The sequence below is a fragment of the Rhinichthys klamathensis genome, unplaced genomic scaffold, assembly GCF_029890125.1.
Source record: "Rhinichthys klamathensis goyatoka isolate OS25496 unplaced genomic scaffold, OSU_Roscu_1.1 h1tg000011l_1, whole genome shotgun sequence".
Classification (NCBI taxonomy): Eukaryota; Metazoa; Chordata; class Actinopteri; order Cypriniformes; family Leuciscidae; genus Rhinichthys; species Rhinichthys klamathensis.
Genome location: NW_026606564.1, coordinates 1516715 through 1533375, shown reverse-complemented (window position 1 = coordinate 1533375; position 16661 = coordinate 1516715). Strand labels below are relative to the sequence as shown.

The 16661-nt window shown below is 37.1% G+C and overlaps 1 protein-coding gene across 1 annotated transcript; it reads left to right on the top strand.

Moving 5' to 3' along the window:
* The first annotated feature begins 645 nt into the window (after positions 1 to 645).
* Positions 646 to 14597, top strand: ebna1bp2 (EBNA1 binding protein 2). The gene is made up of 9 exons (XM_056263688.1): positions 646 to 837; positions 991 to 1074; positions 1866 to 2041; positions 4906 to 5029; positions 6130 to 6219; positions 6304 to 6379; positions 6504 to 6591; positions 13538 to 13703; positions 14386 to 14597. The coding sequence occupies exons 1-9, from the start codon at positions 763 to 765 to the stop codon at positions 14431 to 14433; spliced, it is 927 nt and encodes a 308-aa protein (XP_056119663.1). The 5' UTR covers positions 646 to 762; the 3' UTR covers positions 14434 to 14597.
* The last annotated feature ends 2064 nt before the right edge of the window (positions 14598 to 16661 follow it).

The window sequence follows — 16661 nt, the reverse complement described above, 5'->3', positions numbered from 1 at the left end:
TGTGTGATACAGTTATAAAATGAATTAAACGATTAAAAAGATAAACTTATCATCTGGCAAAATACCGGTTTATCATATTTTTCACAACTCCCAGTTTTACTCTGAGATTTTCCCATGGTGATTACACTGTGTCTGTGGTGTTCTTTTAATAACACATTATATGAACTGAATTCAATGAAAATATTAAAGCGGGACCTTAAAGTTTACAAAAGTAATAAAGAAAAGTATAAATTACACGTTTAACAGCAAGTGGCTCATTTTACTTGAATTCGCCCTATTGAAAGTATCGAGCAGCGCTCATAAGCGACTTTCAAGGTGGATTTATTTTATCATGACTTAAAATGCTTACACAGCACACGCATTTTATACATGTATTATGATGCCATGCTTTAAATTATATATATGATGTATATATTTTTGCACATGGGTTTTGCAGTAGACGTCCCCTGACCTATTTTTACCTGAACACTGAGGGGGCTCCTGACATTTAAATAACTCTTGGGCTTAAACGTTTGTTATTTTGTTACATATATTAATATAAACTTATAAATTATGCACGTATGCCGTAAACTTACCATAAATACGAAAAAAGCAAGTCCCCCAGCAGCGGAACCATTCTTTGTCGGTTTCTGTTTCCGTCAGGATTATAATATTCCGCACACCCACAAGAAGCAGTTCTCTCTACACGTGAAGCTTTTGGATGCTGTGAAGTCCTCTGTTGCTTTATTTATTTGTCTAATTTCAGTTCTATATTATTTGATTATGGTAGAAATAGATGAGGATCCCCAGTTGGGGCTTGATTCTGACGAAGACGACGAGGAATTATCAGACGACGGGGTGAGAATATAGTGCATTTCACGTGTGAAATGTTTAGGCAGTTTTACATTAGAACACAATTTCATGCTACGAATTAACAACACAACCAGTGGTCAAGAAATAAAGTATACATGTGCGTAATTACATTTGTGTCATCTAATTCTCTTTGATCAGCTGCAAGAAGCTTTCGCCAAGGGTTTGCTTAAACCTGGAATGAATGTTCCTCTGGATGAGCCAAAGAAAGCCGTCAACAATGTGGTGAGTTGACCAGAGCTGCCTTTACACATTAACATACATTACACATGACCAACACTTAATAACTCACATAATTTGTATGATGATACCATGTAAAATCTGACATGAAATAATAGGTACAAACATTTTAAATGGAACTGTTTACCGAATCTTTAGACTGTAGACCGAATATAAACAAGTAAAAAAAAGAAAAGAAAAAAAAAGCTTGCATATGTTTTAGGTTTTGTATCATATTTGATAAATCAGACTTTTATGGCTCATACAGTATGATATCATGATCAAGGCTCTTGATCATACGTGTGCTGTATAGGCTGTCATATAGGCTACATAAAATTATAATGAGAACATTATAATTGTGTGCTTGGGACATGGCTTTTAATTGTGAGACTTTTGAATCAAGCGCTCAAAAATTATATAAAAAGTTTGATTTAGATTTATCAGCCAATATATAGGTTATAGGCTTTGAAATATAAATAATTATCGGTATTGGGCAAAATTTTTATATCGGTGCATCCCTACCGAAGTTACATTAGTCCATTAAATCTTAATATTGCTAACAAAACAAGTTTTTCTTGTTTACTTTATAACAATCTTTAAATATTTCACAGCAAAAAGATACGTTTACTATTACCTGAGGGTGGACATTTTTAGATTGATACTAATAGGCCTTTTACTTGCTAAAAATGTTCATCTATCAAATATGACATTATCGTACAGATACAGGCTTTATAGGCTTAGTATATGAATTGTGATTTGTTGAAAAATCTAATCCATAATCAATGGTTTTCATTCAGGAGGGTTTGAAGAAATGCCTTGCTGAGTTTAAGAAGAGCCTGCCCTGGGCTGAAAGGCTTGACCTCACCAACCTCCCAGCTGTTGACCTCATAGCAAAAGCAGAGGGCAAAGCACAACAATCAGAAGGCGGGGAAGACATCAATGCAGAGGATGACTTTCAGAGGGAGATGTATTTGTAAGTGTAACTTGGGTCATGTAGAACAGTGGTTCCCAACCTTTTTTTGTTATGAGACCCCCTTTTTCCCAAGAAAATATTTTAGGGCCCCCCTTCACATTTAATGATATTATCGCTCTTGTAAGCTTGCAGTTGCAGCAAGGAGGACAACATTTTTTTTTTCAAACAAACGGTATGTTTATGCACAAATAATATCCTATAATATTGAAAATACAATAACAAAAACATCAGTAGGCCCTTTGTAATTTAAAAACGTAAGCCTAGGAGAAGCCTATAAATTGGCCCTATTTAAAATGCAAAAACAAAAATATTCACACTGGTGTGTAGGTAAAAAAAGAAAGAATATAGGCTATTACTAAATGACTGTTGTCTGGGGCCTCAATACTTGCATGTTATTTGTGAGGCTTTATCAATGTGAGGCTTTATTTTTTACGCTTTTGGCGCTATAGCGAGCGATGATAAACTTGCGTTTATTAACAGAATAATGCGTCTTTCGGAAGAACATTGTAGCCGGAACTACTTCTCTCTGTGTACGTCTATGACGAGTCACGCAGGTACTGGGCTACTCCGCAGCGGCAGCGATCCGAACCAGTGTAAAATAGTCCCAATGTAAACACTTATTATAGGTGTACCATAGTGGTTCAGTATAAGACAAAAACACGGATTGGAAAATGGATTCATGATGAACTCGCTCATTATATACATTTTGTAAATTTTAAACAGAAATAAGTCAAGGGCTTTTATTTAATGCTCATTGCTCAAACCTTTCAAAATATGATGCGACCCCCCACAGAGCTCGCTGAGGCCCCCTTGTGGGCCGCGACCCCCCTGTTGGGAACCGATGATCTATAGGACGTTTCCTGTCAGCAGCGCCTGCATACTGGACTAATCTTTCGAGTCTTATTGCGCTGATACTGTCAAATACACACAAGGTTTACATAAACAAAGTTGGTTATGTCTAAAGTGAAAGCAAACAGAGAAAATCTGCTTGTCAAATGCGATATTAGACGCGTCGCGTGCATTTCTTAAAGAGACAGTAATAATATGCTGCCGCTTGTCCTTAAAGAGATACTGCACCCAGAAATAAAAATTCTGTCATTATTTACTCACTCTAATGATGTTCCAAAGCTGTATTCATTTCTTTCTTGTGCTTAAATATACTATGGAAGTCACTGGACAGGGTTCCCGCGGATCCTTAAAGTCTTAAAAAGTCTTAAATTAGATTTTTAAAATTTAAGACCATAAAAAGTCTTATAAAGTCTTATTTTTACTTATGAAAGGTCTTAAATTTTAGATGACACTTTGACTTAGACATATCTAAAAGCTTTCCAAATTAAAACTATCTAATTAGCGTACGTATTTTTTTATTTATTTATTATTCTATCTTTGTGGATTTACTAGTTCACGTGACATTTCGCGTCACTCACGAGTCGCGGCAGCATAACTGTCTCCTGCACGCGAGAGGAGAGAAAGAGAAGAAAGGTCGTAAATGTCAGTTCAGTTGTAAGTTCATTCTTTATGTGCGTATGGTGTGCGATGTGTATTGTCTATTATGGTATTGTAATCATTGTTTTAACAATGTACGAGGCACTGCGAGCTGACATCGCATTTCTCTCGTGCTTTCACTGCGTGATGTGTGCAGTGTAACTGTTATGTCCCCAAGTTAGTTTTTGTCTTATATTTATATCATATTATGTTCTTATATTAGAATATCACATCAGAAAGAGTGCCGTTTTCCCGTGCACGATTCCAAGTGTGATATTTATGTTATACAACTGTTAAATTAACAATAAGTTAACATTGAAACTACTTTTTAGACACAATATTGTTAATATTGTTTGTTTTTGTTTGTTTTCCCTTTATTTCGCCGACTATAATTTCAAAATGAAACCGTAGCAGAGTCTCAATGCAACCGACAGCGATGATTTCTTGACTGAAATCCGCGTTTTGAACGAATCACTTGCTTCTTTCCCGAATGAATCAGCCGTTTGAACGAATCGGTTGAACGAATGACTCCCTCAACTCACTTATTAAGACAGTGATTTGCCGCTGCGGTTTCATATTTAAAGTACCCTTTAAATAAAATGTTAAAATTAGAAATCATTTCATATTTAAATATTGAATATTGATTTAAAAATAGGCTATATATCTCATAGCTTTATTTATGCAGTTGTAAATGGAGTGTAAATATATTAATGCCACTTCTGATGCCGCTTCTGTCACCTCTGCAGTCTGCACTGCAAAGATGGATTTTGATTGAATGATTTAATTTGACTGGTAACAGTGGTACTGTATGATTATTATATAATTAAGTATTATTGTATAATTACTGTATAATTTAATTTGAATGATAGTATTTGACATTAAAGGTGATGCATAACTCTAAATAAGTTTAGAAAAAATGTCCATATATAGGTGAAAATGCCCCTGAAAAAATCAATTTAAGGTGGCAAATATTGCCCCTTAATCAAAATATTAATTTCTGTCACTGCTGTGAACTGACCATTGCATAGAATATGAAAAATATTAATATCTTCGTGAGTCAGCTGTCAACAACAGACCTAAACCAGCCATGGCACCAGCACAAAAACACAATCAGTAAAATATCATCTAATTATTATCAACAAAACGTTGAAAATATCAAGATATATTTTTGTCAATACTGCACAGCCCTAATGTACGGTATTAATTTTGATTTCTTCAGGTCTTAAAAAGCCTTAAATTTGACTTTCAAAAGTGTGCAGGAACCCTGCTGGAGTACAGCAACAGTTTGGTTAGCCACATTCTTCCAAATAAATGAGTCTTTGGAACGACATGATTTTTTGGGTGAACTATCCCTATAACTGTTAACTGTTGCGTTACAGCTACAGACAGGCCCAAGCAACTGTTTTATTGGCGCTGCCAAAGCTGCATAAGTTTAAGATTCCTACCAAGCGACCAGATGATTACTTTGCAGAGATGGCCAAGAGCGATCAGCACATGCAGAAGGTAAGAGCATGAGCACAACTGTTGACTTGGCACCTCTGCTTTATAGAAATGTTTTGTCCACTGCACAATGAGAGTAGGAGAGCCCCTAGTCTCTCAATCCCGTAGGCAAGCTTTCAAAAACAAATGATACACGAATATATGCTACCATTCGTGGGTCAGTAAGAATTCTTTTGTTGTTGTTGAAAGAAATGAATCCATTTATTCAACAAGAATGCATTAAAAATTGATCAAAAGACGTAGACATAATGTTGCTAAATATATCTATTTCAAATCAATGCAGCAAAGAATCCTGAAAGAAACGTATCAGTAGCCATATTTCCATCCACCTTTTTTATGCTCATTTTGGTATAGTGCATAAAAAATTGCTGGATGGAAACGCCAAGATGCGCATACATTTTAAAAATGCGCTTAAAAAAATGTATATTCCAGAAGTTTCCCCTGCATCCGAACGCAAGATAACATGACAGCGTTTATTGCGTTTCGTCTGCGTGCTCTGAGACGCAAGTAATTTATGATAAAAGAGCCACAGTGATTTCAGCAACTTCCATTTTTATTACAAATGTTTTGTGACAGTTTTGTTCTCTTGAACACATGGGATGGAAACGGCACTTTATTTGGAAATTTTGCGCATAAGTAAAATGAGCAAATTTGCATGAAAGCATAGCTACTGTTTCCACAAAAATATTAAGCAACGGTTTTCAACATTGATGACAAGAAACAAGCATCAAACCATCATATCAGAATGATTTCTGAAGGATCATGTGACACTGAAGACTGAAGTAATGATGCTGACAATTCAGATTTACCATCACAGGAGTAAATTACATTTTAAAATGGATTAAAATAGAAAAGTTATTGTAAATTGTATTATTATTTCTGTTTTTACTGTATTTTTGATCAAATAAATGCAGCCTAGATGAGACTTTTAAAGCATTAATCATTTAAAAACATTTTTAAAATCTTAGACCCCCAACATTGAGTAGATGATAATTTCGACAAGGGACGCAAATCTTCATCCAAGACGGATACATTTAAAATTGACTGTCAATGTCAATTCATAATCTACATTTTCCAGGTTCTTATTTGTTTGTTTGCAACAGGTTAGGAAAACGCTGCTTATTAAGCAAGCAGCAATGGAGAAGTCAGAAAAGGCCAAGAAGCTCCGAGAACAGAGGAAATATGGCAAAAAGGTCAGTTTTTCTCTCTAAATGATGTTTTTAGGGTTTGTTATTGGGTGCTGGACAGACATTTGCTTTAAATCTCTGGCTCTACAGGTTCAAACACAGGTGATTCAGAACAGGCAGAAACAGAAGAAAGCTATGCTGACAGCTGTGAAGAAATATCAGAAAGGTACATTTTCATCAGAGCAACATGTTTTCACTTTAGCACATATCATTACCAAGGTTATCTGAGCAAAGTTTTATATTCCTTACACTAGTGGAGAAAAATGTCACTCATTGTTTATGTCTTACAGGAATGACAGATAAACTGGAATTCCTGGAAGGAGATCAAGATCCGAAACCGAAAGGGCCAGCAGCAAAAAAGCAAATAAACAAAAAAAGGTAAGCAATGACTCTTTATTTGCTGTTTTTTAGTAGGATTATAATTCAGCTGTTCAAACTCTATATTGAGGTTGTTTTTCAACCGGTTACAAATAACTGATTTAAAGACCTGAGAGGCATAACCGTAAAACTTCAAATAATAGCCCGGGCTTTTATTTTCCCAAATCGTTGAACTGCACCGGCTTGTATTTGAGACAGGCGTCTATATGAGACAGGCCTTTATAATTTAGCAGGGCTTGACATTAACTTTTTGAGGCACTTGTCCTTCGGACAAGTAAATTTAGGTTTCTCTTGTCCATGCACAAAAGTCACTTGTCCGGGTAAAGATTTATAATTTTATCTAGGGCTGCACGATTTGGGGAAAATGTCATATTGCGATTATTGAGTTCAATATTGCGGTTGTGATATGCGATTGCGATATAATAAACAAATGGTTTCATGAGTCAACTTGTTTGGTTCTAAACCAAATGCACACACAGATTAGTGATAATTCTGAAATTAGCAATAACAACTAAATGATTGATAACACCTATAATGATCAATAAGCCATTGATGTCTGGATAAAAATTAACTGTCTAACAGGTAGGACATATACAGAAATTTAATAAAGTTATCAAACAGTCTGGGCTGCATAAATTATAAATTATATATAGACTACTACTTATTGAAGCTACACAAGTTCTTTAGTCAAGAGCAGTGAGTAATTTTCTCTGTTCCCTTTGTTCTTTCAGTAACTTTACTGACAGAACGCTTTATTGGTAGCTGGCCCTTTAAGAGCAGCCGCTGTGGACAGAGACGCGGATATCACACGCGCCTCATTCTCTCACGAGTCAACTCTTTATGTCCATCATAAGACTGTTCTTATGTTATGAAGATACTCGACAAATGACATTTTGGCTTAATTGTGTGTGTTGTTGATGTTCGTTCAAGCGCGAAAGAGAACTTCTGGCGCGCGGTCTGTGCATGCGCATTATACTGGCGCACGTCTTTCTGTGAGTCACATTCAGGACATTCACAGGCAGCGCGAAAAAATGTGTTCGTTTCAAATCGGTAAAATTAAATCTGTAAAATAGACGTAACGAGTGGCACATAACGTGAAGTAACATGGCATTTTATTTTGTTTGAAATTTAACTTGTCCGGTCGGACAACTAATTTTCTCTTCTACTTGTCCTACAAAAAATCCACTTGTCCCGGACAAGCGGACAAGCCTTAATGTCGAGCCCTGTTTAGTGTTGAGTGTAGGCCTAGAGTAGCCTGGTTCTACCAGACTCTCGTACATTTCATTTGTACAGAGAGTCTGGCCTCGCTCCATTGAGAAACGTTTACTTCCTTGTAGGCGGGTTCTCTGTTAAAGTTCAAAACTATTGGATCTGCCCAGAGTCACTCAGGATCTGCCATAGCCAATCGCTAACGTGTGGTCGTGACGTATGTCATGCGCCGAAACCGGCTGGAAACAACAAGTCCGAATTCCATATTCATAAATCTAAATGCTAAACCTCTCTTTCTTATATTTGTGAAAGAATTTTAAAAATACCTCTTTTCAATTAAGTTGTCTGAGAACAAAAAAAGCCTTAATAACATTATCTGTTTGTAATTATTTTCCTTTTTTCAGTGTCATTTAATTCTCTTAACTTGTTAATGTTTATTTTATATTATCCCCCTAAGGTTTTTTTTTTTGTTGTATTTTTTGTATTATGTTTTCTGTTATTACTTGTGTATTGTTTTAAGCAATAAAAAAACAAGTCCGAATGATCAGAGGATTATGTTTAGAATAAGATGTCTGTCAACGAGAGCTGCATGTTTTGTTCATCGAATTTAAGAGTTCAAGGAACAATTCTAAATTCTAAATGTATATTTGACACTATAAGGACAGTGATGTATTCAGTCAACCGTCGAAGCTGGGTGTAATCATTAACAATACGCCGCTGCGGTCGTTTCGGATCTGCCGCAAATGCTGTAACGTTACAGTGATCATCGTGCACGCCGAGCTGCCCAGCACGAACTCCTAACCTTTCTGCCTCCCTCACTTGGTCCTCCATTAGTGCAACAAGAAGAGACGACAACAACTATAGGCTTTGCATCCCTATCGTTCGCCTTAGCTAACTCATTCACCACTAGCGGAGTGAGCTGGAAAATTAAACTTTTCCCGAACCCCGTGGGGAGGAGGGCCACAACATCATGGCCACCAACAACACTTAGCAAACATTGATCTTGCTCCGGCTTTAACTTCTGTATATTCGGAAGTTTTGCAACAACGGACCGAATAGATTTTCTCACGTCTTTCTCCGCTGCCGTTACTGAACTCCAACTCAAACTGACGCGCTACATCAACGTCATTGTTCTCAGCCACTCCCTCTATTCGCTAATTGGTCCTACAAAAAATTGATTTCTGGAAACCTAAGAATACACAGCAGTCCCAGACGTAGTACTGAAGGAAAATGAAATTGAGCGGAAGTGCGTAGGAGGGCGGAGCCAGGCTAGGCCTAGAGACTCTAGTCTCTAAAAATCTCCAAATGCTCCGCGTGAAACTGCGGTCTTCCGACCTTTACTATCGCGTCAATTGATTTTGATTAATATGCGCGAGGGAGAGAGAGCAAGATAGCGCTTGTGTTGTTTGAAGACGTGAGTGCGCACGGCCGGGGTTCTCTCTCTCTCTCTCTCTCTCTCTCTCTCTCTCTCTCTCTCTCTCTCTCTCTCTCTCTCTCTCTCTCTCTCTCTCTCTCTCTCTCTCTCTCTCTCTCTCTCTCTCTCTCTCTCTCTCTCTCTCTCTCTCTCTCTCTCTCTCTCTCTCTCTCTCTCTCTCTCTCTCTCTCTCTCTCTCTCTCTCTCTCTCTCTCTCTCTCTCTCAACGCGCCCTGTCAAGCGCAGCAGTCATTCTATTCTACATCACTCACCGATCAAAAAAGGATTTGGCGGGACAAAAATTTGCTTTGCCGGCCGCCAAAAAGCGGACGATCTGACGGGTTTTAGAAGATTAAATAAAACCCGAAACTAAAAAAACAGAACCGGCCTTTATTTACCCAAACCTGCAGCCACACCAGGCGTGTAAAAGAGACAGGTGTCTATTTGGGACTCGGCTATTATTTGAAGTTTTACGGTACTTTGGGTCTTCATTTTATGGCAAAATATTTAGTTAAATGCACCGTTTTGTAACTGTGTGTGTGTAGGCTTGGGAATCGGTTCCAGGTTCCGGTTTGGAACCGGTTCCAAGCGTTCCGATCCATCGGAATCGTACACGTCCACACGTTAACGATTCCACTAACGATTCCGAATGTTCTGTTCCATCCATTCCCGCGTCGCGGCACGACGTTACAGTATGCGCCTGGATTTTTAAATCCCCCAAAAGCGCGATGTCTACGAGACGTATTTCAGCTCCAATGACGGCATCAAAACAATGAAAGCATGGCAAAGCGGCTCTCCACTGCTCTGCTTTCCTCGGCAAAAAAGTTAAGAAACTCGACGCTATAAGCCCTCAGTACCGTACCGAGCCGAGCAGTTCGCACGTGACTTTTATGCAGTGTTTCCCACACATAGACTATGTGTGGGAAACACTGCATAAAAGTTCAGCACAAAAGCACAGCATATTCTTTTCGTTGTATTTCCTTTCCCCGCTCTCCCTCCGTCTCTCTATCACTCACGCGTCTCTCTCACATACACGCACACACACACACACACACCGCGTCTGTCTATGAGGCGCCGGACTGGACAAAAGCGAAGCGAACTCCGCGAGCGACTCTGGGTGAGAGAGAGACAGAGTGTGACTTTTATTTAAACTTATATAAACTAATATAATTGATTTTACTGGACAGTTTAAAGCTCATAACCATATTTTGTTGTTACTTGAAGAGTGCAGTGTTATGTTGCATCATGCAGTATTTGTCCTGAAAAGGCTACTCGGTAAATGTCTTTAATTTAAGGTCATTCCTATTTTATTTGTATACATTTTAATCATTAACTTTAAGCACACTCTTTTATGTCTAAAATAACAGTAAAGGGTAAAAAAAAACGAATTCCCAAAAATTAAAACGGAAAAAACGGAATTTGGAAAAATAAATAAAACTGATTTCATAGGGCCCTAGATATTGCACACTCGGTTTTCATTTTCTAAAACCACTTTAAATTAGGGATGGGCATTTTTCTAAAATATTGCATTCGAATATTCGGGCTCATAAAAATCTAATATTCGTTTATTTAAATGACATTTAACGAAAAAGACGTTATTTTTTAAGTTTAATTTTTTTTACGTTTTTGTCACCATTTCTGAACACGCTTACAATTAGGCAATATACACAACAAGCTTACAATATATGTTAAAGTTTTCTTTTAGTTGAAAACATTAAACAGTAGGCCTATGTGTAAACAAAAAATATAAAAAACAAAAGCATTAATAAAAGCGTGCTCAAGCAGCGCGAACGGGAAAAAACGCCTATAAAAAGCATATTGCGCCAGATATCGTACAGAACGCACACACACACACACGAGTCAGCATATGATTATCGTGTTTATATTGTTTCACGTTTATATTGAGAAAAACGATATCCACATGCAGGGGCGCCGCCAGCAATTTATGCTCGAGGGAGAAAAGGCGCTTTGCTGACAGACGCTTCAGAGACACAAAGATAACGGTGTTTCTAACAGCACTTTGCGTTTTCTGATCTTAAACCTGTCTCCCTCAACGAAACTTAAAGGAAGTATATGTCTCAATCATTTTGCTATAAGATAAGTTATCATTTCGGATCACGCGGGGTCCAGCTGCGCTTACCTGCAGTCGTGAATGCAGTGATGGACAGCTGTCTTTCCTCATTCGACTGTTTGGATTTCATGTGATTTCTCATTGTGTTGATGATATTATAACTCAGATTAATTAATTAATTTGATCAAAAGTAATTCCATTTAGTAAGATCATTTTCAAGTAATTCCAAACTTCGCGAGGCAGACGACAACATTATGTGATCAAATACACACAACTTGTTAACACACTCCACAGCGCCACCCAGTGCATTTAATTATAACTGCGAGTTAGTGCTTGGGATTTATCATGGATTCACTGCATTTACGGCCAGCAAAGCAACGTAGTAAAATTCGAATAGTATTCTATTTTTCGAATAATAATTACAGATCGAATATTCGAAAATTCAAATATTCGTGCACATCCCTACTTTAAATTAGACATTCAAAGCCAACAACTCTCAAAGCCACTCTGTAAGTGTTCAGCAAATGGTACAGGAATCGATAAGTAATGACATCGATAAGCAGACTCGACAATGGCATCTATATCGATAATTTCTTAACGATGCCCATCCCTGTGTGTGTGTGTGTGTGTATATATATATATATATATATATATATTAGTAGGGGTGGAACGGTACACAGAAGTCACGGTTCGGTTCATACCTCGGTTCAGACATCACGGTTCGGTACGATTTCGGTACAATGGAGGGAAAAGCAAAACAAAAATGCAGAAGGCATTATTTTTTTTAAATAAGTTTTATTAATAAAGGCATATAACCAGTTTATTTGTAGTGCACTGACAATAGTTTAATTAAATAAATTAATAAAAAGACAAAAGGACCTTGCAATATGTTTGGTAATTGTACCGGAATTAATTTAAAATTAATTTGCTATATTTCAGATCAATATATTTGTTTTCCTTAATTTTAATTAACATTATTAATTAACCATGTAACATTATTCTCATCTGAATTATAAATAATTGATTTCTGTAAAATAATACTACCATTAAAAACACATTCGATTTTCTTTTTTAATCAATGTAGAATGTGTAAGATTAGTGCTCCGAGAACAAGAAATGAAAACCAATGCAATATGATGAATGTCCAAAAGATGGGACCCACAGACTGTTTTGAAATGAAGTTGGATAAATATGTTTTGCTTTTAAAACTGTGTATGTGTGTGTGATTTTGGTTGGGTGACAGTTGTAGGTTACAGTTTGACAAGAGTTTACAGTGTGACAAAAGCACAATGTTGTGTTTTAATTGCGAGTGTACACAAATATAAGTAAACACTTTGCAGGTTTAATGATCTGTATGAACAAAATGACGGAGTAGCCTATGTTTTTTGTCTCCACTGTTCGATCGCTCTCGTCTCTCTCACACACACAGTTCGATCGCGCCCGCGCCTCTATCTCTCTCTCTCGCGCACACACACACACTCCAGCATTGCAATCTTGACATCGCTGCCTGTTCATTATGCGGTCACACCAAACGCGAATAGAGCGTCAAATTCGCGTCTATCTATTCGACGCTAGTCCAAAGCGAATAGGACGTTTGAAGTGAACGCGCGCTCAGAGCTAAGCCGATGGTACAGATTATGTGTCCCTAAAGAACCCGCGTATCTAACAGTAGTTCCGCATTACATTAATTAATTTGCACGCGAGTTTTATTTATTTTTATACCGTGTATTCTCCGTGTAAATTCGTGCACCGAACCGTTTCGGTTCAATACGAATACATGTACCGTTCCACCCCTAATATATAGGGCTCCAGACTAACTTTGAAGCACTTGAAAGTGTTCCTTTAATGAATACTGTAAAAACGTTCGACTATTTCTGCCATAATACAATGGTTACAGTTAGCGTTACTACATTAAATCCATGGTGATTGTTGGTGATATGTGGACTAGAAAGCCTTCTATATCTTTTTCATTTATGGCACATTGTTTCTCCTGGTTTACACGTCAGCACTGTTTGATTTGATATGGTTTATAACGAAGTTCTGCACTGAATTTGAATGCTTCTCACTAGAACGGTCTGCGCATCTCAAATGGTGTTTGTTGTTTCTCATATGCAACAGAAATGGCAGCTCTTATCAGTTGGGTAATGTAGTGGTGGCAACCAGAGCGACCTCAAACTAAAGATAGTCAGTCTGGAGCCCTATTATTTATTTGTATTTTTCTTGATATTAAATGTTTGTCCTGCTGTCTTTAGTCCTAATGCTAAGAAGAAATACAAGGATCAGAGGTTTGGCTTTGGGGGCAAGAAGAAGGGCACCAAATGGAACACCAAAGACAGCCACGACGACGTTTCAGGATTCAAGGCCAAAATGGCTCACGGGAAAGGTGGGAAAAGAAGCGGCAAAGGAGGCAAGACGAATGTAAGTGGGGTTTTTTAGTTTTTTTTTTTAGTCTGAATCTGTTAATCCAGATACTTTTGAAAATGACGTTTTTTGGTCCACACCAGCATTTTTAAGCCTTTTTTCAAAAAGTTTCTCGTCCACACTGAAATGTCAGAAAATGCTCAAATTATCTTAGTGTAAAACATAAGTTCACAGAGAGACCGGGGCCTGTTGTATAATCTTAGCCACTATGTTACGACTGTCACTTAAGAACTAGTCCGACCCACTAGCAGTTAAACAAGTAAACATCTCAGTAATCAGTCTTTCTTTTCTTATTAAAATTAAACCAATCTACCTTTTTATGTAACGGACTTTAAAAAAGTTAAGACCAGTCTTGAAGACATAAATGAATGACGTTTTTCTCAGAATATCACAGTTCTGACTTTATAACTCGCAAATCTGAGAAAAAAGTCTGAATTGTGAGATAAAAATTACCTTTTTTTTTTTTTTTTTTTTGTGGCGGAAACTAGCTTCCATATAAAGCTCCTTTTTCGCAGGACAAAAACATGTCTCAGTGTGGATGAAAGACCATAACGTAAAGAAAAATAAGTTTTCAAATGTATCCAGATCAGTGTAGATGTAGCCAAATTACTATAGTTTTGTTGTAACATTTTTTAAAGATTCCACATGTTTTCATCTCTTTCTTTTTTTATATATATAGAAACGGCCAGGGAAGGAGTCAAGGAGAAAAATGAAGGCACGCAAATGAGCTGTATCTTCCCATCCGTAGCTCTCACTGAAATGGATTGCGCCATTAAAGACTTTTTTAATCTCCTCTATTTTTTATTACTTGGGTGAAGTCAGGGCTCTGTTCTTTTTTCCCCCGTCGAACACCTTTGTATATTTCAAAAGACTTCGTTACCTGAGAAGATTTTTTTAAATGTTTGTATTTAGCAGACTAATGTTAACACCAAAAATAAAACCTTTCAGAATGGTGACACTGGAATCCATTTATGATCACCATAACATAATAATTCTGAAAAGTATACCATAGATTTACATTATTTTGCCCTTGTAATGTTTTTTTTTTTTTAATGTAGAGACAAACAGTGACTGTAAAGTACTCTCTTTTCGCACCAGTATTTGTATTCGCAATGGGAATAAACATATTGCTTACATTCGGTACAAATTTGAATCTGGCACTCGCTGGATCTGAGCTTCACATTCAGCAATGCTCTGTGCCAGAGGAATACATTAATATTCATGAGATTGTAATTAGTTTATCTGCCCACTGGTCCTGGTTGTAGTATTCTGACAGTGTCGTTCCTGTGCCGTCTGGGTTCAGATAAGCAAATGAAGTGGGATGTTCCTCCCGGGAATCTTAATGTCTCTTTTCAAGAGAACAAACGGGATCTCTGAGATGCAGAGTAGAAAATACTGATTTAAGAGTCGAGAGCTGCTTTGGTTGAGTTTTACAAAATCAGAAAGACAGCGAATCTTCAGAATGGAACAGTTTATTCATTAAATATTTTAAGATTTAGGGAAAAACGTCCTAAACGTCATTACTGCATCATAAAGCCTAAACAACAGGCCAACAGATATAAAAAATATCAAGCATAACTGCTTTTAACATTCAACTCTTCAATCTAATCAATTGGAATTATAGGTGTCAAGTTCAAAAACTGTGCAACAACACAAGAAGACTGATACCATAATCGACTACTGTAAAAACAAATGTTAAACTGTTGCCTATACTGGAACAAAGACAGCAGTGGTTTCAGCTGTATCTTCTGAAAATCCCTCTTTTCAGGGTGTGTTCCTTGAGGAAAGACTTTCAACAGGTACAGCATCTGTTTCCTGGTTACCACCGACTTGGCTTTCTGTATTGAGCAAGCAGAACGGACATCTTTATGAAACAAAATTAGAAGAAAGTTTTGATCTTTTTATTTTTTTGGCCACTGGCACCAAAGAAATTCTTTTGTCATAAAAAACGACACCAGCTGAATGTATTACAACATGTAGGCTATCTATGTATTTTTAATCTGTAAAATATGTAGTGTGTATTTCTTTTTCTAGCTGAACAATTTTAATCTGATTAGACTATCATATTTGAGTAAAAAAAAAAAAAAAGATATTTTACACAAAAATGCATTACAAATCAATGCATCTACCAAGACACTTTGAAATACAGCAGAACGCTGAACAATCATTTCAGGTTATGCTAGGTTTCATGTACTGTCATCAAAATTATCCATAATATTTTAGCTGCCGAACAGTTAAAATCACTGATTATTAGTGATATTTAAGTTTGCTGTAATACATGCAGCCAACACCTGGTCATATATTGATATGGAAAAAATATTGGGTTCATTATTTTGTTTATTGGGTGTGGAATAATAGGTTAACGTGCTTTAATGCCATTCTGAACATTTTTGCAGCACCTCAATTTCCAGTCTGTCTGAAACGCTCTGATTATATTCAAGATTCTACAAAGCTCCTCCTTCTGAAAAGCTCAGAGCGCTCTGATTGGCCAGCTGACCTTGGGCATTGTGATTGGTCAAAGACCTCAGGTGTATGTTGGAAAAGTAACAGCCCTTATAATGGCAGGTTTCAGAGTTTATAGCTGTTTTCAGAAGGCCAAACAAAGGGGTTTGCTTTCGCATCCAAACACAGCGTCTCTGCGACATGATGATGACAATTCAATTCACTGAAGTCTTGTCTTCTCTCTTTGGGTATGCCTTTTTGGGTGAGCATTATGCTAATATTTCACATTGTGACGTAGACGTTTGAGGAAGTAATATATGAACTTCGATCGAGGCGTTTTAGGCAGGTCTGTGGGACACTGAGCTTTGTTACTGCAGATCTTATACATGCACAGATACATTACACACTAATAGGAAATGGTAAACATTTAAACGCATCATATGGCCTCTTTAAGTTGGAGTGTTTTTCCTTTCCCCTAGTATTATCAGAATAATCAACAATGTAATACATGTT

Excerpts from the sequence above, each read along its gene's own strand:
- ebna1bp2 (XM_056263688.1), top strand. The coding sequence starts at position 763 with ATGGTAGAAATAGATGAGGATCCCCAGTTGGGGCTTGATTCTGACGAA. Across the intron at positions 6,380-6,503 it reads TGTGAAGAAATATCAGAAAG|GAATGACAGATAAACTGGAA; the intron begins GTACATTTTCAT and ends TATGTCTTACAG. Across the intron at positions 13,704-14,385 it reads GCAAAGGAGGCAAGACGAAT|AAACGGCCAGGGAAGGAGTC; the intron begins GTAAGTGGGGTT and ends TTATATATATAG.